The sequence below is a fragment of the Sinohyriopsis cumingii genome, chromosome 18 (assembly GCF_028554795.1).
Source record: "Sinohyriopsis cumingii isolate HCF-2022 chromosome 18, ASM2855479v2, whole genome shotgun sequence".
In the NCBI taxonomy this organism is placed as follows: domain Eukaryota; kingdom Metazoa; phylum Mollusca; class Bivalvia; order Unionida; family Unionidae; genus Sinohyriopsis; species Sinohyriopsis cumingii.
The window spans coordinates 68,655,305-68,678,781 of record NC_142978.1 but is presented as its reverse complement, the minus strand read 5'-3'; the positions used below and the strand labels follow the sequence as shown (position 1 = coordinate 68,678,781).

General features: G+C 34.5%; 2 protein-coding genes across 3 annotated transcripts in view; one reads left to right on the top strand and one right to left on the bottom strand.

The window, feature by feature from the left end:
• Positions 1-23,477, bottom strand: part of LOC149776904 (CST complex subunit STN1-like) — an 83,682-nt gene that overhangs the window by 14,528 nt on the left and 45,677 nt on the right. The gene's annotated exons all lie outside the window — the stretch shown is intronic.
• Positions 394-23,477, top strand: LOC149776905 (3 beta-hydroxysteroid dehydrogenase/Delta 5-->4-isomerase type 1-like). The gene is made up of 5 exons (XM_089941613.1): positions 394-506; positions 11,498-11,709; positions 14,088-14,267; positions 16,333-16,548; positions 17,812-23,477. The coding sequence occupies exons 2-5, from the start codon at positions 11,559-11,561 to the stop codon at positions 18,366-18,368; spliced, it is 1,104 nt and encodes a 367-aa protein (XP_089797739.1). The 5' UTR covers positions 394-506; positions 11,498-11,558; the 3' UTR covers positions 18,369-23,477.

Below are 23,477 nucleotides of genomic sequence, written 5' to 3'. Positions count from 1 at the left end.
TACATCGACTCATTTTATTAAGTGTACACGGTAATACAAAAACACTACATTTTTGTTGAAAACTAAGAGATCAGAACCTGACGGTGAGGTCAAAGGTTACTGGAAAGGTTTGCCATATTTATCTAGATGTGGATATTATTTGTCTGGATGGTGATGCATTGAAGGCATGATGAAACGCCATAAATGCTCCGCTTGACTAGTTCAACAGCTTAAATGGTGCTATAATACGGGTATCCAGATAGGTACAAAATCTCGTGAATAAAACTTTGTCAAATCTACATACACACACATGTATGTATGACCTCTTGCCTCGCAATCGGTAAACGTAATGTACATGAAGTTGAATTAGCCTGGTTATCAACACCAGATTGCAGACACCTATATGCAGAGTATCTTAATACGAAACAGGATATCGGGTTTCTAAAGCTTTCATACACTTGATACAGATGATGCACTTTGGCCTGATGAAACCCGACAGCTCGACGCAAATGATGATATTTCCACAGGTAGGAAACTGAACATTGTTGTGGGTTAAAAGAGATGGAATAGCTGTCGGCATTTTAAATAGAAAGTGAATGATATAATGTTAGGTTACTATACCATACAGGCCCAACATATGTCACTGCTGTATCATACAGTTAGATAGTCCTTTCTTAAATAGAGCGGGAAAAATCAATGAGCACAGTATTACCAGCATCTTGTAAAGTTCAAATAACTCCAAAATGAAATCTGAAAAATAAATGCATTATACAGGCGGCCTAATTTACACACCATCCTTAATCAGGAAATTTTAAGAATCATACAACAATTCAGGGGGTATCTATGATTTAACACACAGTAATGTACACCAATATTTAATACATTTATGATGACATGTTATTACATAGAGGGAGTTTACTATATTCAACAAGAGCCCATGCAGTCTGCCCCATTTTCAATATTAACTGGGATGTCATATGCAATCCCACAAATTTATAAAACGGTGTTACTGTATAGTAAAGAATGCATAGGTCATGAGCAACCTGACTCGTTGTTGACCCATTATTTACTTTTTGGTCTAGATTTCAACAAACCCGGATAAAGACACCGTTTTAAAGCACCTTCGACGAAAATTATATTATTTACCATAAATCTTAGCTGTGTAGCCTGGTTTCGAAGACTAAAATTTATGAAAAACTCATGGCTACTCGTCACTCAAAATTTCATTTAAAACAAAAGCCAATGGTCATTCAAAATGTTATAAAACCTCATTATAAATTTAATTTTGAATTTTAAACAAAAACCGATTCCACATGTCAAATGCAATTAAAAATCCACGGCCACCGGTTAACTCAGACGTTTACCAAAAAGAAACTAAATATAAAAAAATCCCAACAAAACAACCCGCATAAAGATCACTAAAAACCGTAGGCTACTGTTATTCAAACTTATAAAGAAAGAAAGAAGAAAAAAAAAACACTCTATTCTCCTAACCCTCATTATTTCAAATTTTAAAAGATGTTGCCACTAAATATGAAATATTTTCATACAAACCTAATTTATTCACTTTATCATACCAAAACCAATGTCTATAAAGCCAGCAGAGCGAAACGGCATGAAGAAGAGGGAGTCTTCACATATCCCATTCTATTATGTTCAAATTCCGTAAATACTATTAACTATGCATTGAATACAAAACAATATACCAAAAATAAGATTAAGAAAAACACGGGCCATAAATGTCCAACCAATCGACTGTCTCATTTTCTTGAATAGTCTAAGTTTACATAACTCTTTTCTATCTTGGAAACAAATAACAAGTTGTCGCCCTTGATCTATTGAAATTAATGACATCCCCAAGTCGGGCTTTATAACTCGGTTATTCTTTGTAAATTATGTGAATATATATTATTAGTCAGTAAATCATATCACCACATAGTTTTAGACACAAACACCTGTCGAATGGCAATGAGTTTATTCAGACGATACTTAACACATGCAGCCGTTTGTATTCTCGACATTTTGTATTTTTATCAGACATTTAGTTAATGCAGCTACCCATCGTCCTATTATGACGTATAATCCAATAATTGTAGAGCCATATTTTTATTAATTAACTAAAACAGATACTGAAATTGCGTAAATTTATGATGACATTACCTACGTAGGTACGAATACGACATTAATAAAACAATAAAAATGTTTATGCGAATCTACCTACTTACCTGACAAAACGTTCTTCAGCTAACTAGCTAGTTAGTCTATTATATATTGGCCTGTCGTGTTTTAACGTATAGTGTAAGAATTTACAGCCGTATTTTCTTAATATACATAATTAAGTTATATAACATTATTGAGATAATACTTACAAATGTATACGTCAATAATATGTTTTGGTGCGTTCTTTTACATAAATAAATGTAACAAGACGTCAACCCATATATAAACTAGAACCTATAGTATTACTGACTGGAATTACTGACTGGAATAAAAGTTGGTAGTATACTCGTCAGATTCGAAACTAATGTTTGGCAGATCGAAACTCGTTTTCGGCCTAAAACATTTAACAAATATAATTTAGTAGCACATTCATACATACAGTGAACAGAGTAGTAAAGCAGATTCAAAATATCTCCGCGGATATAAAAAAAAGAAGCTCAAACAATATACAATAATAATACGACCATCGTCTTATAAGATGTGACGCAGAATCCACTGTATGCAATAAATGGAGAACATATTTATTATAGCGGAAAGTAGCATAACGATCTGCAAAGGGGATTGAGGCCTCCCGCTGTTGGTGGCCAATTGTTTATTTCATACGTACTACAGACAGCTAATAAAAAATTATGTACTACGCTGGGCATTCAGAAATGTTAAATTTAGACAATACAGAATAGATTTAAATTATCAGGAGCTTGACGTTTGAATCCAAGACTGCAACGAATATTTAAAAAGGTCATAAGACTTATATACTTAATTTTAAAAAAAATCATATATAATTTTTTAAGAAAATGACGACCAAGTCTATTGCCACGTACCGATAACAGTATTGTAAAAATCTGTGCTTCGATCCTAAAAGCCTAGTTTCTTTCTAAAATATTAATTTATTGTGGAGACAAATTAACTTGGATACAGTGATAAAATATTATGAACTTAAAGATAGGTTCATTAAACAGCCTACTTAGTATTTACTGCACCAGCTGCCCCCCCCCCGCAAAAAGATATAAATATAGAAGGGCTTATTTTAGACACGTAGACATTTAGATAACCAGTTATATGCACATATATTTTATATGTAAGCATTCAACAATGTAATAACTGCTATAAACATATTTTGACAGTGATAGACGTGTTCTCAAAATAAGCATGGGCTAAATTAATAGTAATTATAAAAAGAGATGTCATACACGACGCTTTTAGGGAAATATTTAATGAGACAGAAACCAGAACAAATAAAATTCGATAAAGTAAAGGAGTGTTGAAACCTAAAGGTCAAGAATGTATCGGAGAAAGAAAATATCTAATATTTTTATACTTATATATATATATATATATATATATATATATATATATATATATATATATATATATATATATAGCATTATTGACGGAAATAATTGATCATATCACACATACATAGACTAGACATGTCGCCAATTGAAGCCTGTAAACCTAGCAACAGGTCAAAAACATGGATTACGTATTTGTTTATCCTACAGATGTCGATGGAACACTCAAATATAAAATACGTGAGAAAGTTCGAATAACAAACTAAGTTTTGCTGTGACTCTATGGTCTTAAAAAAACTAACAGAAAAGAACGAAGGCCAACAAGTTTTGTTCAATTCAACAACCAGTTTATTGCCCTACGGTACAAAGCGAAAATGTGAAGAAAAAAGAATTTATGGTATTGCGAATCAAATCCCATATATTTCTAACATAAGACCTAGTGATTACAGTTCTGAATAAACCTTTTTGGTAATCAAAAATAAATTCAACGATGTAAGTGATGTGCCTGTGATGGTCTGAATAGTAATGATATACGAACATTCTTTTGTTTACTCAAAAAAATAATATCCAAGGATATATCCTTGCTTGAATTTCACTATAAATCTAAGTCTCTCTTGCCAAGAATATTATGTTAGATGAGTTCTTTGTATTTCCAGTGAATAAATAATTTAAATAAAAAGTTCCAGCCCAAATTAATTACTGGACAAAATAATATGACTGATTTCTGTATCAAACGTTATAGCAGGAATAAATATTTTCCCCCCGTAAACAATATTTTATACTCTTTTACCTGACCTAGGTCAAAATTAGCATTCTCTAAGAAATAAATATTACATAAATTCATTCCAGAAGGTCTTAAATGTTTATAAGATATATTCTTAGTTATAATCATAAGGTCTGTTTGCATCTCCGTTTCCACTGGTACCAATTTATATGAAAAAGTACTGGTACAATCAATACATTATATCCCAACATAAATATTACAACTTGTAAATATTTAGGTTTTATACTACATGGAGAGTGCATAATACAAAGACGTGTTGGGTTATGATGCTTAACAACCTGTGATGTGATCCCCCATGTTAGGAGATATATATCTTTTGCTTTAATATTTCCTATTTATAGAGTTAAATTTACTTATATGGATTATTAACATCGTATGATATGAAATACCGCAAAATACAGGACACGAACAAACTTGTGCAAGAATTCGTTGTACTGTTTCGCTGATCAAGGAAGATGCAAAAATATTTGGCCTTTAAAAACCAACAAACTGTATCTGATTCGGAAGATATATTTGAAGATCTCTGTTAAATCATAGTACTATAATAGAGTTGTAGCTGGTAAAATACAATGTGTAAATATTATTCTCGCAATAAATATACTTTGCTCCGTGTAATTATTAGCAGTCATGTCCATGTTGACTTTCTTCATGTTCACTTCTAAACTGTAAAGGCCATACGGTATAGGTATTGTCTTAGTTTAATTCTTATCGTTTACGTAATCCAAAAATATTATTTGTGATCACTTGAAATACTGTAATAACTACACAATCTATTCTTTGAAATTAATAATTTACCATCAGTCATCAACTGGATTTGGGAAGTGTGTTTCTTTCCCAGACAATCCTTCCACAATAATGTAATCAGGCTTCGCTGTTACGTAAGTCGGTTTCTCATATTAAGTTGTAACAGTCTTCCATTTAAGATACACAATTTACAGAAAACGTCCTGTTTTGCATCACTCTTGATGTTACGTTCTTGCATCCATTGTTTGTATTCAGGACCATATTACTTCTACGCAACTTGTTTTGTAATCGTTTTCAGTTTTACTCTCCATTTGATCTATACTGTTCAACTTAGACCGGCGGTTACAACCTCATCATATTTTAATATATTTTTTTATTGCATATTGCTTATTTTTAAGCTTTACAACGAAACTAGAGTAAAGTGGCACTAAACGCTGTAAAAGCTAGGAGTATAATGAATCCTTTATCTATTTCTGTAATTTCAAGTCTAGCAGTTTCAAAAACGATTCGACCAGAAACAGTTGCCATAACAACCTCTGCCCAGTTAAAATTTTGCATCCTCTTTTAGTCTTATCTCTTACAACTCTGTGAGGTTTATCTCTTTTACAACGAAGTCTTAATTTTAGTAAGTTACATCAACATAAGGGGGCACCGAGTGGCCTAAAGCGCCTAACGTTACGGATCAATGCCATCTCACATCTGTCTGCGTGGGTTCGAGTCTCGCGTTCGGCCAATGTGGGTATGTGAGAAAGCTTGCCAGTAGCTTCTCGTGAGTCGGTGGTTCTTTCTGGGGTTTTCCCTGGTTCTTCCTCCATCATTAATACTGGCCGCCATGTATAGTCTATCTTGTGCTGAAAAATGGCGTTAAACCCCACGACAACAACAACAATAACATCAACATAAGCACATGTCCATAGTCGTCCGTTAAATTATACCATTTAAGAGTATTAATAACTAATCTGCTAATACAGCTACTTCATTATTTTGTCTGGCAGTACCATTCTGCTATTAGATAGTCAATCGTAAACTCACTCAATGAAATAGGAATAACCAATTTTATTGCCCATGTTAGTTGGCGAATCTATTTGGAAATTGAACAGCCTCGTCAAAGGCATACTGTTATTAACTGTAAGTGTTTAATTTAACGATGCAGGGTAAACAGTATCAATTAAGTTGTTCGTTTCGTCTGCTATTTATTAGTGTGAATTTTATAACTTTGTGTCATTAGTTTTTTTTAGTATTCGATCCGCTTGCGATATTGAAACATTTCTGGAAACGGACATATTTTCTTCATAATCGGCATGCGTTAGCTGGCTTCCTCGTACCTGATTCTTTCTGAGGTATTTGAAATACCTCATAAATATAAAAAATATACTTGAAAGAAATAAACAAGTATTTAGAATACTTTGAAAGAGGAAATAAAACTACAGAATTTAAAATATTTAATTGTTTCTGCGCGCGCGCGTGTGTGTGTATGTGTGTTGGGGATTTTCAATAATGTTTGCAATGTGACAGTGTATAGTGATATCTGGCACTGGGGAAGTTAAATCCATGCCAGTTATATCACAAAAGCTTCCTTTAATATATATTTGATGTTGCAGTAATCTACCTGTATAAGAGCAGTTTGCTATATCATCTGGGTAAATTAAGCAACTAGTTCTTCAAAGCCTGGGGTGATACGCATGTCTTTGCTACATTTGCTTCTTAACTCTGAGATCAGATCATTTTGTTACAAACTAAATAAAACTGGGCTTAGCGCGTAACCATGTCTTGTCCCAAGAATAGTTTAAAAGGATTGTCAAACCAGTTGTTGTTGTTGTTGCTGCTGCTGCTGCTGTAGGGTTTGACGTCATTTTTCAGCACACGATAAGCTATAATGGTGGAGGAAGAAACCGGGAAAACCACATAAAGAACCACCTACTCACGAGAAGCTACTGGCAAGCTTTCTCACATACCCACACTGGCCGAATCCGAGACACGAACCCACGCATATAGAGGTGAAATGGCAGTGATCCGTAAAGGAAAGCGCTTTAGACCACTCGGCTACTCGGGGCCCCGCTGAGTAGTAGTTCTAACAAATTCTTTATGGATACATACACTTTTCTTAGTATAGTTAACATTTTGCCTTGTAAACCTTTACGGATAAATTATGCCCAGTTTTCCATGATCAACTTTGTCGAACGCCGTCTTAAAATAAAAAAGACATAAAAACCTTCCCTTTCGTTTGAATAAGTACTTTGCACATGTTACCAATAGTACTATATTTCTCTCTAAAACCCGCCTGTGCCTCGCCAATGCGATAATATTTTTCTGCCCAAGAGTAAATTCTTTTGTTTAAAATATTTGTGAAAACCTTGCATAATGTTTTAATTAGGGATATACCTCTATAATTATTAGGATCATCTCTGCTCCCATTCTAACATATTGGGCAAATAACGCTTTTAACCCATTCACTGGGAAAGTTACTAGAACCAAATATTCTGTTAAAAAGATAGCTTAGTAATGGTAAAACACTCTTACTAGTCAATTAGTAACATATAACTGGAATCATATGCTTTCCAGGAGTTTTACTTTTCATTAAATTTAAACTGGTTACGATCTCTTGATCCGTTATTATATCATCTAAGGCGTGTCAGCTTCCGATACGACAGTATCATCATCATTGTCAAGATTACTATTCTCAGGGTTTTCAATATGTAGGAGCTTTTTAAAATACTCGTGCCAAACCATTCTTTGAGATAATTTATGTGTCCTTTATAAACGTCGTTGTTTTCAAATGTTTCCAAAGTAAACGTGGGTCTGTTCTGTACTTTATTAGTTTCTCCCCTTGACCTCTCTGATAGTAGTTTTTCTTTAACATACACAATGGGAGAAAAAAATTCTTGAACTTCCTGTAATCCTTCAGATCATTACTGGAAATAGTAAGCCGGAATGTACACATATATATATCGTACATATTTTTCATGCTATGACTTTTCACATTCTCTGTCTCACCATGGTGGTTGCATTTGCGTTTTAGGTTGAAATTTACTTTCTTATACACTATTTTCTTCACATATGGAAAGCGCATCTTCATACAAATAGGTAACTTGTGTCAAAGAATCATCGATATTTGTATTTAACATTAGTTACACGTTTCTTCGTCGCCTAAAAACGTTCCTTAAATTTTTTATACATAAAAACTGTCTTATGGTCATTTTATGTTTAAAAAATATTTCTAATTAATTGACATTGAAAAGTTGTATACAGTATTATTTATGCCACTATTTATGTTGTGTAATTTAGGTCAAATGACACTTTATGCTGCAAGAGGAAAATTACCATAATATATTGAGCTATATTCTGAACACTTAAAATGGTCATAACACAGTCAAAAAATGTCGAGAGGATTATATAATTTAACAATGCTACAACCGTCATTGACTACCAATCTACAAATGCTGTCCAAATTTAAGGATTGATATTATATTTACTCCAGGGAACGTACTGACCAATGAATAATAAACTAATATTTCGATTCTATCCAGAAATACTGCTCTTGGCTCTTCTAATTAATCCACCACACACAGATTAATCCCTGCGGATACTGTGATCGCTTCACTGCGACTTTTAATATCGGCTTAATTTCTATTCTTGACGATATCCCTGCAGTGATCTCATCGACCATCTCAGTTTCAAGACTGACTTCAACGAATTGATATTAAACAAAGTCTTAAGTGGAATAGGAGCTTTTACGTGCTACTGACAGCGATTCTCCATGTGTCTGCCAAAAATACATCTTCTGCGAATGATATTTTCCTTCAATTGCACTCAATACGTTTCATTAGCCGTTAGATACAACTGTGTGATTATGTGAACTCTTTCCAGTCAAGAACATTTTTCTAGACGTGTTTCAAAACGATGGTATGGGGGATAGCATATATTGTATTTTCCAGGAACAAGCCTTCGCTGATTATTAATCTCGTTGTCTTACCATGATGCGAAAAGCTTTTTTAAAAAGCCCAAATTTCCACTTTATTATTTGATTTTTTTTAAGGAGCGAAACTGGAAAACTGGTATCGTTGACAAAGAAATGCTAGTCCGAGGGTTACAAAACTGAATAGAATCCACATATCTTCGGGAGATTTTTAGAGTTACAAAAGTGAATATAAATCACACACATTTTGAAGGAACTGCGGTGTCACGGAAAATATTGTTAAGTTTGGTCAAGACGTAAGCTAGTTTAAGGGTTACAAAAGTGAACAGAACCTACATATATATTCGATAGAGTTTGAAGAAACTGCGATGCTACGGAATACATTCAGTACAATTTGGTAAAGACATTCAGAATTAATTTACGACACCGATCTTGGCATTTTCACGTGCTTGTTAGATCAAGCTAACATTGCAAATTTTAAACATAATTCATCACCATAATCACAGTAGGAACAGCAGAAGGCAATCCGATTATATCAGCCTACCTTGGAGTTAAGTACGCATAGTACAGCCTAGAGAATTATTTATTTGTGAAAACCATCGATAAACGTTTAGCTGGAACGACGAAATATGCTTACTATCATTAGATCTGCTCGAATAGCCGTGGTTATAAAAATATACCCGGATTTATTCGTAGCAAAATTAGCAAACAGAAGGTATGTTGTTTTAATTATCCAAAGACGTTAAAAAATATTTTAGCACAAACAATCTGAGTATTCCAGTAATTGTTTTTATTCTAACCTAGCTTAATCAATGTTTGTAATTCTTCTTTTTCATACTGAATTTAATGGTTGTTTATAATTCTTGTTGTTCATGCTGACTTTAATGGTTGTTTGCAATTGTTCTTGCACATACTGACTTTAATTGTTATTTGCAATTGTTCTTGTTCATACTGACTTTGTTATTTGTAATTCTCCTTGTTCATACTGACTGCAATGGTTGTTTGTAATTAGTGTTGTTCATGCTAAATTTAATGGTTGTTCATAATTCTTCTTGTTCATACTGAATTTAATGTTTGTTTCTTTTGTGGTAATTCTTGTAGTTCATACTAACTTCAGTAGTTGTTTGTAATTATTGTTGTTCATGCTGACTTCAATGGTTGTTTGCGATTGTTCTTGTTCATACTGACTTTAATGGTTGTTTGCAATTATTCTTGCACATACTGACTTTAATGGTTGTTTGTAATTCTTACTGTTCATACTGACATTAATGGTTGTTTGTAATTATTCTTGTTCATACTGACATTAATGGTTGTTTGTAATTATTCTTGTTCATACTGACATTAATGGTTGTTTGCAATTGTTCTTGTTCATACTGAATTTAATGGTTGTTTGCAATTGTTCTTGCAATTTCTGACTTTAATGGTTGTTTGCAATTGTTCTTGTTCATACTGACTTTAACTGTTGTTTGCGATTGTTCTTGTTCATATTGAATTTAATGTTTTTTGGTAATTCTTGTAGTTCATACTAACTTCTATGGTTGTTTGTAATTCTTATTGTTCTTGCTGAATTTAATGATTGTTTGTAATTCTTATTGTTCATACTGCCTTCAATGGTTGTTTGTAATTCTTATTGTTCTTGCTGAATTTAATGGCTGTTTGTAATTCTTACTGTTCATACTGACTTTAATGGTTGTTTGTAATTATTCTTGTTCATACTGACATTAATGGTTGTTTGTAATTATTCTTGTTCATACTGACATTAATGGTTGTTTGTAATTATTCTTGTTCATACTGACATTAATGGTTGTTTGTAATTAGTCTTGTTCATACTGACTTTAATGGTTGTTTGTAATTATTCTTGTTCATACTGACATTAATGGTTGTTGTAATTATTCTTGTTCATACCAAATGAAACGAATGTTTTGAAGTGTTCGTCTTTTCCAATATAATGTTTTGGAATTGTTTTTGTTCCTACCGAACTTAATGATTGTTTTTAATTGTTCTTTGAGCGATTACATAGCTTTGTTATATTTATTAGAAATATAAAATGAAAACTCTATGCACTGAAAACAACGTTCAGTTTAATTTTTCAATTTTCATTTTTCGTTTAATCTGTTATATTTTGTATTTGTTTCTTCTTTTTAGCCTGCCTTTTGTTCATATGATTCCAAGCAAACTGGCTTGTATAAAGTATGGATCAAAATTTTAAAAAAAACCTAAGGCGGAAAAGGATTTATATTGTATTGCCTATCTACCTTGCTTTTAAAAAAAATAATCATTTTGCTGTAAATTACAGCAGATAAATTACAGAAACAGTTTAAATATTGAACAGTTTAAACGTTAAAATAAAACTGAACAGTTTTATAAGGTATTATCTGTAAAAATTTATTTTCTGCCACAAAACTGCGTCAATGAAACTACAATGAAGTTCCTAATACCTAATTTCAAACAAATCATTGAAAAAGCATCTAATTCTCTTTTAAACCAACCGTATATATTTTTTACGATGCTTCAAATGGCTATCTTATTTAATTCTAATATTTTGCTTGCAATAATGTCTAGTTGCAGCTCTAAATCGGATGTATCTGAATTCAGTTTGACAAAGAGCAAACCCAAAGATATTATGGCCACAGAAAATGGGGAAGTTGTCATGGTAACGGGTGGTGCGGGATTTCTGGGACAACATATTGTTCACTTACTCCAGACACGAGCTGATTATGTGAAGGAGATAAGAGTCCTGGATATAAAGGTGTTCAACAGCAGTCCCTGTAAAGGTAGGTCTTTTAGTTGCAATTTATACAACAAACTCCCTTTATCCAAAAAAAGTTTCAAAATTACAGCACCTTATCAACTGAAACGCAGCTTAATTCGGATGATTTACAAATTATACTTAAATTTTAGTACGTCAGTTGGGTTGTCATTGAAAGATTTCGAAGCCGCTAAGACAAAGGCAAAAATTTTAAGAACTGCATTGGCTCGCCAATGCAAATTACTAAGCTTGTAACAGCATACTCCTACACAATCTCCTATCGCACCTTCTCGTACTCACCCCCCATCCTCGTGACAGTTACCGAGAGGTTATAATGCATAATCCGTTATATATAACGCATCTTATCGCCATATGAAGTCATAAAATATTTGAAAACATGACTTTAAGTGAAGGGGCCCCGAGTGTCCGAGTGGTCTAAAGCGCTCTCTGTTACAGATCACTGCCATCTCACCTCTGTCTGCGTAGGTTCGAGTCTCCGATTCGGCCAATGTGGGTATGTGAGAAAGCTTGTCAGTAGCTTCTCGAGGGTCGGTTGTTCTTTCCGGGGTCTTCCCGCGTTCTTCCTCCACCATTAATGCTGGCCGCCATGTATACAGGGCTGGCGCCAGACCCGGCCAGACTATCTGGCGCCCTAGGCAACGTTAGATTCTGGAGCCCCCCCCCCCCCCGGAAAATATCAATTTCAGAATTTATAAACAATAATTTTTTTTTAAAAAATGCGCCCCCTGAAATCAGCGCCCTAGGCGGCTGCCTAGTTTGCCTATATGGTAGCGCCGGCCCTGCATGTATTGCGCATATCGTGTGCTGAAAAATGGCGTTAAAACCCTACAACAACAACGACTTTAATTGAAATTTCAGTGCATTTGACATTTGAACCTTCAGGAGAGGGAGCCAACTGTGTCTCCCGTTTCGCAGAAGGTCGTCACTTGGGGATTGCAGTACAAGAAGTGTGTGGTGACATGTCGGCAGACGGACGGACGCACAGACCGCGTACTGCAACATCTCCGACACCTTTTAAGAAACGTTTGGATAATAAACAATATTAAACACTAAAACTCTTAACTCGAGAATTATCTCTCCGATATTTTTTTCTACTTCAATTATCATTCTCCATCCCCAGAATTTCGCTAAACTCGCCCCTTAATTCTATGTGGTGAATAAAGATTTATAACCGTACTGCAAATTTATAAGTTTGACGTTTCTATCTCGAACAGTAAGATGGATTTCAGCGACGTTACAAATGCACGTCATACTGCACAAACGTGGGGGTGGAGGGTTATCAGGTTGTCTTCGCAGTTTTTCCTTGGCCGAAAAAAAAACAACAGAAAAACGAAGAAGAAAAAAATATGAAAAGAAATGATCGTGAAGAAATAACCTCCAGCCTAAACAAAACTTGCATACGTAAAGACTCGTAAACAATAAAACAAGGATCATTTTGTTTTACATCAAATATACATTCAATTTATCAAAGAAGTAATGTCACATGAATTAGTTCGTAACATGCAACGAAGTACATATTCAGGTTGACTCCGAATGAAAAATGTAATTGTTTACAACTGGAATGAAACATGTGGGAGGGGGGGAATAGTTTCTACATTTTGCACAATTCAACATTTATCTTCAATTGAAACATTTTTTCTTATTCTTCCGTCTTGATGTTGCTGATGACGAAACTGAAATGTACCTATGAAACTAACATGAATGTAAATTAAAATTTAGAGATTCTATTGAATTTCTTCTTGGAGTTTTCGTCAGCAATACTAAGTTAAAAATATCAATATAAAAAAAAATCATTAGGCTAAAAATATACAGCAACGGTTTGCATATGACCACTTTTCTTTCTTTCTATTTTAATTCTTTCTGGCAGTTATTCATTATTGGCTACGGTTTACCAAGTGGTCTAAAGCGCTCGCCTTTACCGACCTCTTTCCGGACTCAAGCCTTTGGGCTCAGCCAATGTGTGTATCTGAGAGGCTTGCCAGTAACTCCTAATGGATCTATAACCAAGGTTTTCCCGGGTTCTTCCTCCAAGTTATACTGGCCGTCGTGTACCGCCAAATGTATGCTGAAAATTGGTGTTAAATCCAGAACAACAAGAAGTTATTCATCCGACAGTCCTCACTCAAACCGTCAGCACCGACTCCGAAAATGAATTACAAAGAGGAAAAAGAATAAAAAGTCAAAAACAAGTGTGCTCATTTACAAGACACCCAAGGTCTATCCTAGAATTAAATCTCCATCCTAAATGGTTGAAGGGGATTATGAAACATCAACCGCACACATACAGACAAACAAGAAACATTAACTACTTCCCAATTTTTTCGGAAATGCTTGGGGGGGAAAAAGCTGACCATAATTATGATTCATTATAATGTATTTCAGGCCTCGAGGGTGACAATGCGGTCAGTCAAAAGCCAGTCAAGAGTATTGTGGGCAGTGTGACAGACAGACAGGCAGTGTTGGCAGCCTGCAAAGATGTGGACAGTGTATTTCATGTAGCTGGACTCATCAGCTATGGGACTTTCCCAGACTATGAAGGGATGAGAAATGTGAATGTCAGAGGTAAATCTACATGTATGTATGTATGTATGCATGTATGTTTGATTTAGTTTATATTCGATTTAATGTAATTGATTGTTTATAAGTTTTTTTTTATTTTTTATTCCATTACTTGCTACTGTAATGTAACTTTATTTACTGGAATAGAGTTCCGTTCTGGCTGATTTTCTTTTATTTTGTCGTAAACAGCTTTACAGAAACATCGTATCTAATGCTGACCTAGTTTCTGACCTTGATTCAGAACCAGTGATAATCTGCAGTAAACAACTTTTATTTTTTTAAATTCTTTCTCAGAGTAAGGTTCATAAAGTGGTATCAAGGCCATAATTGGAGTACGTGACAAATAACATGCAGCCATTGTTACAAACTCTGGTTTTTCCAGCGGACTGACCCACATCCGGGCATCTGTTTTGTGTTGTAGTTAGATTTATTATTTGGTGTTTTGAGAAATAATAATTATTCTTGCCTTAACACTTAAGAAGTTACAGTGTTTTATTTTGTGCCCAGTTTTGGGCTAATTATTTTATTGTCTTCAATTTATTTGGATTTCAAGTTTGTTTTCCCTGGAAATACTAGTGCTCTAAATTAATTCTTGGACAAAGACATTTATCAAAATTTATAAAGAATTCAAAAACTGGAATATTATTTTATCTGATTCAACAAAGAACTGATGACACAGCAGTACGATGCTGACCACAGCATACTTCATCGCCTTCCACTGTGGATTTCATCGGGATTCAAACACAGTTTCATTAGGACCTTTTCTTACTAGAACTTCTATTTTTTTAATTCTTGGATTATTTTGGATTTGATTAGGAAAACCATAAGTTCTTTTTCTCATTATTACCTTGTTTCTCCAGAGAAATAAATTATTCGTTAAATTTTACAAAGCTTGTTGTTTTCACTCTTGTTACTTTTGTAAGAGCCTAATCACGTATGTATGTATGTATGTATGTATGTATGTATGTATGCATGTATGCATGTATGTGTGTATACGTAACTGTTTTGAGGAAGGTAGCTACGTAGACGGACCTGTTTAGATATCATCAAACTGAAATACCACTGAAATATTGATGATTGATTGACTGATTATCTCCATGCTTTCAGCGAAACACTGGGTTATTGATAAACATTAAATCCGAACGTACGGCTATTACATGTATAATGTCTGAATGCTCATACTACAATATTAGAGCTACAAAAATGAAACTTGCCTCATAATTATTTAGATTGTGCCAATTAACTGGGGGTGGGATGGAATACAGGAGTGTTTTCACACAAATGAACTCCAGAATTCTTTTTTTCACATGTGTAAAATCTTATTTGTGTGATCAATGACAGAAGGGTCTACACATATGTGGCTGATACTTATGGTTCATACCCCAGGGTATTTGCCTGCCCCATATTGACAAATTCCCCCGAGTCATAACATAGAAACTATTGATATCTCCACCCTATAACCATGAAAAAGTTGCTTAGTTCCCGATACTTATTATTCAAATCCACTTGGATCCCAATCCTGTATCACACATATATGGATATGAAAAGATAAATGCAACAAGTATTAACACAGGGGTCATTCCCTACACCAAGGGGCTGGATCATAACTTTGAAACAGTGTTCATACCCTCGCCCTACTGGCGAGCTTTCTCACATATCCACAATGATCGAGCCCGAGACTCGAACCCATGACATGGACAGAAGTGAGACAAAAAGGATCAGCAATGGTGAGGACAGCAATGGTGAGGACATTAGACCACACAGCCACCTGGGGCCCCGAAGGTGGAAGTCCAAAGTGAAGCTATATGTGTTTAACAAACACATATTTCTTGTTTATTTTTTTGAATAGGTGGATGGATATATATATATATATATATATATATATATATATATATATATATATATATATATATATATATATCACATGATTCTCTTAAATAGATAGGAATAAAATTAATTACTAAAATGCTTCATATAAAAAATGCTTTATATCAAGATACGCTAACTGTCAGATAAAACAGAAAATTACATCTATTTGTATGTACAAACTAAATACTTCTGACAACAGGTACAGAGAATGTGATTTCTGCATGCCAGGAGGCAGGAGTTAAAAGGATTATTTTCTGTAGCACTGTGGATGTTGTAGTTGGATCAGAGGAGATTGTAGATGGAACAGAGGAAAACACCCACCCACCTGAAAAATTCCTATTCCCAGGATACCCAAGTACAAAATATGAGGCTGAATGTCTAGTTCGTAAAGTTAATGGAGTCACTACAGCCAAAGGTATGTCTGTCTGTCTGTCTGTCTATCTATCCACTTATCTATCTATTGATCGGCTAAGTTTAATCTGAAAGATGTACAATATACTTACTTGCTAAACTGAAATTTGTATATTCCGATAATCAATATTTAACCTGCTATTAATATTATTAACTAATCTTGGACCAGTTAAGTTTTAACTATGACAAGTGATATATACATGTGTCTTAACTCTAAACTTTTTATTTGCTGAATTTCCCTTTTAATACTTTGCAGTATCATGAAGACCTCTGTTCTCTAACTTAATAGGCATTTGTGTATTGTACCATCATTAGCCATTGCACCACCAAATATGCATGTTGATAGGTAACATTGATACTGACATTTACGTCTACATGTACTTTAAGAGTGTTTTAAACTTTTCTTTATGCTAGAAAAACAGATTTTTTTCTTTCTTTTTTATCCTCAAGAATTTATATAAAAAAATGAGATAACATGTCCATCCATAATTCACTTATTAGGTCTTATTTTCCTTAAGTCAGAGATTTCACACTTTGAGATATGAATGTCAGGGTGGGGTGGGGTGGAGCAGGCTGTATAGATGTATACAACAGTTTCAGAATTTTAATTCATCTCCTATGGGTGCAGCTAGCATGTTGGCAATGTTGGAGACACTTTATGCATAGCAACAAAGAACACTGATATGCTACTACTTAATGTGCTTATCAGATAAGGATATATATTGTTTGTTCTACTGATTTCTCCTAACAGACTGCATAGACCCAGATCTGGGTCCATGAAGTAGGTAGCTGGATCAGGCTTATATGCGGGTATATACGGTAGTTATCAAATATGTATTGATTTTCATAAGCCTTGTAATGTTGCACTACACCTACGCTTAGAGAGAGTCTTCAAACTTTGGAATGTGATTGGTGGTTGTCAGTTTTAAAATTAGGATTCATTCCCTGGAGTGGAGCCTAGGGTTTGGATCCATCCTCTGAAGTTGATCCTGGGATTTGGATTCATCCCCTGGAGTGGAGCTTGGAGTGAAAACACTAATGCATGTCTGTTAAATTATGAGAAGGATACTGATAACTCATGACAAATTGCTTTGCTGCATATGTTTTATGTCAGATGGCATTCAAAGGATATTATAGACATATTAGTCCAAGTAACTGCTGAGTAGTAAAACCGATAATGCTATCCTCACACACAAATTTAAAATAACATGTAAACAACAGTTTTACTAATGTAACAGTTGAATTATAATGCTTTTGTGTGTCACAGGAAACCCACTACACACCATCTGCATACGGGCTAACGTGATGTATGGCGAGGGAGATCCCTATTATCTCCTCAGTGGTTTGAAGGCTGCCCACAATGCAAAGGGAGTTCTCCATCGAGTTGGTGATGGGAAAGCATTGTTCCAAGCAGTATATGTCGGCAATACAGCTTGGGCTTTTATCTGTGCTGACAGAGCCTTGAAACAAAGACATGAGCTTGGAGGTGAAGTCTTCTATGCGCCTGATGATACTCTACCACAAAATACATTCAATTTCATGGAACCATATTTAAAGGCACGCGGATACAGGTTATCATCCTACAGTCTGCCTTACTGGCTAGTATATGGTTCTCTGTGTGCAGCAGAAGGATTGGTAAGAATCATCTCCCCTTTCACAAAAAAGGATCTACCAGCTCAGTCGTACAGTGTGCAATATATAAATATGACCATACATTTTAGGAACACCAAAGCAAAAGAAACGCTAGGATTCACACCACTATTTACACCTGAAGAATCAAAGGAAAGGAGCATGCATTACTACAAAAATGTCAATCTGAACTAAAAATTAAATATAATTATGTCTGTACTCTCCATGCTTGGTTATTAGTTGAGTCCAACTCAAAACAAAAAAGACCCATAATGCTCTGGTAAATCAGGATCTATGTTGTTTGTTATGCTGATTACTACTAACAAACTACATAGGCCCAGATCTGCCACTGCATTATGTGATGGCAAATCTGGGTTTGCAAACTCTGCAGTTGGACTCATTTTATAAGTGAGTATATATGGTATGTACTGCTTATAAGTTTGGTCCTATTGCAAACAACACAAACTCTGATCTGCTGTCACATAATCTGCAGGCAGATCAGGGTCTCTTGTTTTATTATACAAAGTTATTTCTAATAAAATGAACGGATCAAGATCTACCTTCACATCATGCAATAGTAGATATGGGGCTGTGCAGTTTACAGTTGAACTCGACTTGTAATCAAGTATATCTGGTATGTACTACATACAGAAGCCAACTTTTAGCAGCATTTTCAAATCAATACCTTGGTGGCAAAAGTATACTGTAAGCCATATATTATTTGCAATGCCTATTTGTTGTGCTGTTTTCTCCCAATAAATTCAGATATAAACAACCTTCAAATATAATTGCTTTACAGTAGAAGTATCAGTCACAAACTCTTCATCTATCACCTACCAGGAAAAAAGCCTCAGATACAAAAAATAGTTACACACAAACTCTTCACTTCAAATATCACCTACCAGGAAAAAAGCCTCAGATACAAGTAATAGTTACACAAACTCTTCACTTCAAATATCACCTACCAGGAAAAAAGCCTAAGATACAAATAACAGTTACACACAAACTCTTCACTTCAAATATCACCTACCAGGAAAAAAAGCCTCAGACACAAGTAATAGTTACACATAAACTCTTCACTTCAGATATCACCTACCAGGAAAAAAGCCTCAGATACAAGTAATAGTTACACACAAACTCTTCACTTCAAATATCACCTACCAGAAAAAAAGCCTCAGATACAAATAATAGTTACATACAAACCAGCACACTGCAACTCCTCAATGCTCCAATCAATAAATTTGGCTGCTAAAATACATTGATTAGGTTCTGAAATTTTCAAAGAAAGCTGCATTCACAGTACTCACTTTGTGAAGTGCAGTATTTCACTTTCTGCTGCAATGTATCAAACTGTTTCTTTTCTTTTTCAACATAAATATTTTATTCTGAAAGAATGTCTTGCCTCTGCAACACTGATTAAATCAGAAGGAAACACCAAAATAGCCCCATGAGTACTTTTCTGTGAGACAGGTGTGTTTGTCTTACTTTGGAATAATTATGTGCTTAGATCTTTTCTATCAACTGAATGACAATGTTTATCTCTCTTTGGAAAGAAAGAGGATACATTCCAAATGAATCTAAAATGATGTGATGTTACTGTGCAGTTTTTTTTTATAACCCTATCTGAGACCAAAAATGCTCTTTGTTATTTGTCATTGTAATGCAATCACCCTAAAATTAAGGTGCAAAAAAGAGCATAAAATAAACTGAGGTGAAAATTATTGTTTACTACTGTAGCAAGGTGTGCAGAATTTTTATCAAAATCCAGTTATCCACAGACAAGTAAATTAAAAATATTACCTGTCTGTACAAAACTAACTGATCTGTACTTTTACATAGCTAAAAGAAATAGCAGAAGACAGTATTGAAATTTTTAATTTGTTTAGGTTACCACTTAAACAGATGCAGAATGGATCTGTGACATGTAAGACATCCTGGATGATATTTCAACTTGTCCTGTTTTTGCTGTAAAAGTATTCTTTGACTATAGATTCAAGTAAGAAAACAATAAAGTTTACACAGACCTTTCAGCAATTTGTTATATTATCATAATATGTCAGTGTGTTGGCAAAAAAACCCCAAAAGAATCAACTCTAATAAAGTCACAAGCAAATTTAAATTTGGGTTCAGTCCACGCTGATTACTGAACAGAACACCGACCAGAAGTTATGGCCTGTTTCATTTTTATTCTGGCAATTACAACATCTAATTTTATGAAAAACATCCCGAAGAAAGTTAACTAGTTCAGGCTGAGAGCCTGGCATTATTGGTTAGATGTCTTGTTCTAGGGTCTCTGTTTAAACAGAGAGGGCGCAATAAAAATCTGTAATCTGTCCAATACGTGTTTACTCACATACTGAAGAAAACTTTGATTGTCACTGTTATCAGAGAAGGTCTTTGGTAATGGACCCTTTAGTCTAATGTCTTGAAACATCAGAGTTTCAAACTGATAATATAATTCAGATAAACACCCTCCAGGCATCACTATCATGTCATGCAGATGTGTGTACCATGAATGTACAGGTACACTTATTTCAGATCATTGTCTAGAACAGCTGAATAACTACTTGTCTGAGGATGGCAAGCATTAAGTGCATACATTTTACAAATTTGACCTGAGTATATCATCAAGAAGTTTCACAGCTTGACCATGTTCATCTGTTGGTCTCTAGGACACGCTCCAAGAGTGTGTCTGTTGGCTTAAAGTCTGTATGGCATTTACAGTCCTTCTTTGCTGGCTACCCATCTAACTGACTTGATATCAGAACACATGATCAGATCATTAGCTAAATTCCTGACATTTCCTGCAGATCTGTATGCCATTTAAGGACTGTAGGATCAAATTATTCTAACTATTCCATTAATTCAATGTAAGGGAATTTCTTAACTGCAACACCAAGCTCTAACCAATGAGCTACACACTAAGTTATGATGACAGGATTATCAATGGTGTATAAAAGCCCATATACAACATCATTCTTTGCTGTTGTATTTAAATTAGCACTAACAATGTTGGCACAAGCACAACCATGTTGACACAAGCATATCTCATGTTGACACAGGCACAAACCATGCTGACACAAGCATAATTCATGTTGATGCAAGCACGAACCATGTTGACACAAAGACAAACCATGTTGACACAAGCATAATTCATGTTGACACAAGTATAATTCATGTTGCCACAAGCACAGTGAGGGCCATTAAGTTGGGTGTTGTAATTATCATCATGATGCACGTTGATATCACAAGGTAATGCAATAAAAGAACTCATCTGAAATGGAGCTTTCGAGATATTCTACGCTAGAGACCATTGTAACCGGACTTTCAAGATATTCTACACTAGAGACTACTGTAACTGGACTTTCAAGATATTCTACACTAGAGACCATTGTAAATGGACTTTCAAGATATTCTACACGAGACCATTGTAAATGGACTTTCAAGATATTCTACACTAGACCATTGTAGCTGGACTTTCAAGATATTCTACACTAGAGAACATTGTAACTGGGCTTTCAAGATATTCTACACTAGAGACCATTGTAACTGGACTTTCAAGATATTCTACACTAGAGACCATTGTAACTAGACTTTCAAGATCAGGGCCTACAAATCTAATAAGAATGCATCTTGGTCAATAAAAAATGAATCAGTACTACAATTTAACAGGATGGATATAAATGTAGCTGTGGATATTTTATCCTTAACATTTTCCAGTAGGACATCAGATTTACTCTTTGTTAAATTTTTACATGCAATTTTATTTATGTGATCAGTTAGTTCCTTGTTCAACACCATTTTCGATTTGCACCGCAAAATGAAATTCATAGTATCAAAAAAAACCTTCTGTTTTGCTAAAGATTATTATGTGATAAAGAGCTTGTTGTAACAATGTGTTAGGCTCACAGTGTATCTAGTAATCACTCTGTCTAATACCCACAGCTTCCTTTTCCTCAGAATGGGCGTTTACATCATCTGATATGCATTGTGCTTTCTACTTTTCGGATGAGTTAACAGTGTTTTTCCCTTGTGATAACTTGTCCTGCAAACAATAAATTGGCTCTGTCTGCAACTGAGGGGTAGGTAACTCTTACTTCTATTGCATGATCTGATCGTTCTATCTTTGCTGGCCTCAAGTCATGAGAACTCCTGCAATCAGATATCTTAAAACTCCCACTTTCTTTTTTATTGCATTCCCTATGATAGCCATTGATCTCTCATTCAACATTTTATCATTCTGCCCAAGTTTTAAAAGAAAATGATCCATGGAGATACAGAAAATGATGTGTCATTATCTTGCTCAATTGGAGTCAAATGATTGGTTCAAAATGATGGATTACTCTGGGAAACCATAATCTTCAGCCAATGAAATTCATTGTGATGTAGCCATTAGAAGATATTCCCTAAGCTAATACCATCTGCCCCCAAGTAGCTGTAACTAAAGATTAAGCTGCATATGGTTTCAGTCCTGATCGATAGACTGCAGTCTACAGTTTCTAAACAACAACAAATGTACCCATATGATACTCACTAATACATATGAATGGTGCTCCAACAAAATAGGAACACTGTCCTTTCAAGGTACCTGCTACAATTTACTTGCACGTGAATGACTAACCATTCAAAAGTTGTTCATCTGTAAGAACAAATTACCAACTTCGACAATATGGACAATGGGTTTCTGTACCCCTGCCACAGATGAAAGTTCCAATGAATTTAAAAAGGATGATTTGAACTGGTAATTTAAAGTTCATTGTTTAAAGTTGAGAGACTTAATGTTCAAAAGAAAAGAAAATATCTCTGATTTTTGCTTGTTTTAAATGACGATGATTGTCTTAATAGACTTTGTTCAAGTTCTTCCACAGAAAGCTAATGTTATTAGTTTTTTTTTAAAAATCAACTCATGATATCATTTATCCATAATAACAAAATGTTTTATTTTATAGTTTTACTTTATTTGTACATTCCTTTAAGCAGATTTAAAATTAATTGCTGAAACAAATTTTAATGAATGCCTAAATAGTATAATTGCTGAATTTTTAAAAATGTTAATTACAACATATACTCACTTAAAATTTTGTCCAGCTGTAAATTCAGATAAACCCTGATCAGCCATTGCACAATATGCCAAACATGTCAGGGCCTTTGCTGTCTGCTTTTTTAATTACCCCATTCAAACTGCATAGACCCAGATCTACTGCCACATTATGGCTTATCAGACTTATAAGTGAGTATATGGTATATTCTTTCTCACTGAATTAGATAAGAGTATTTAACGGACAATACAAAATTATAAATGGA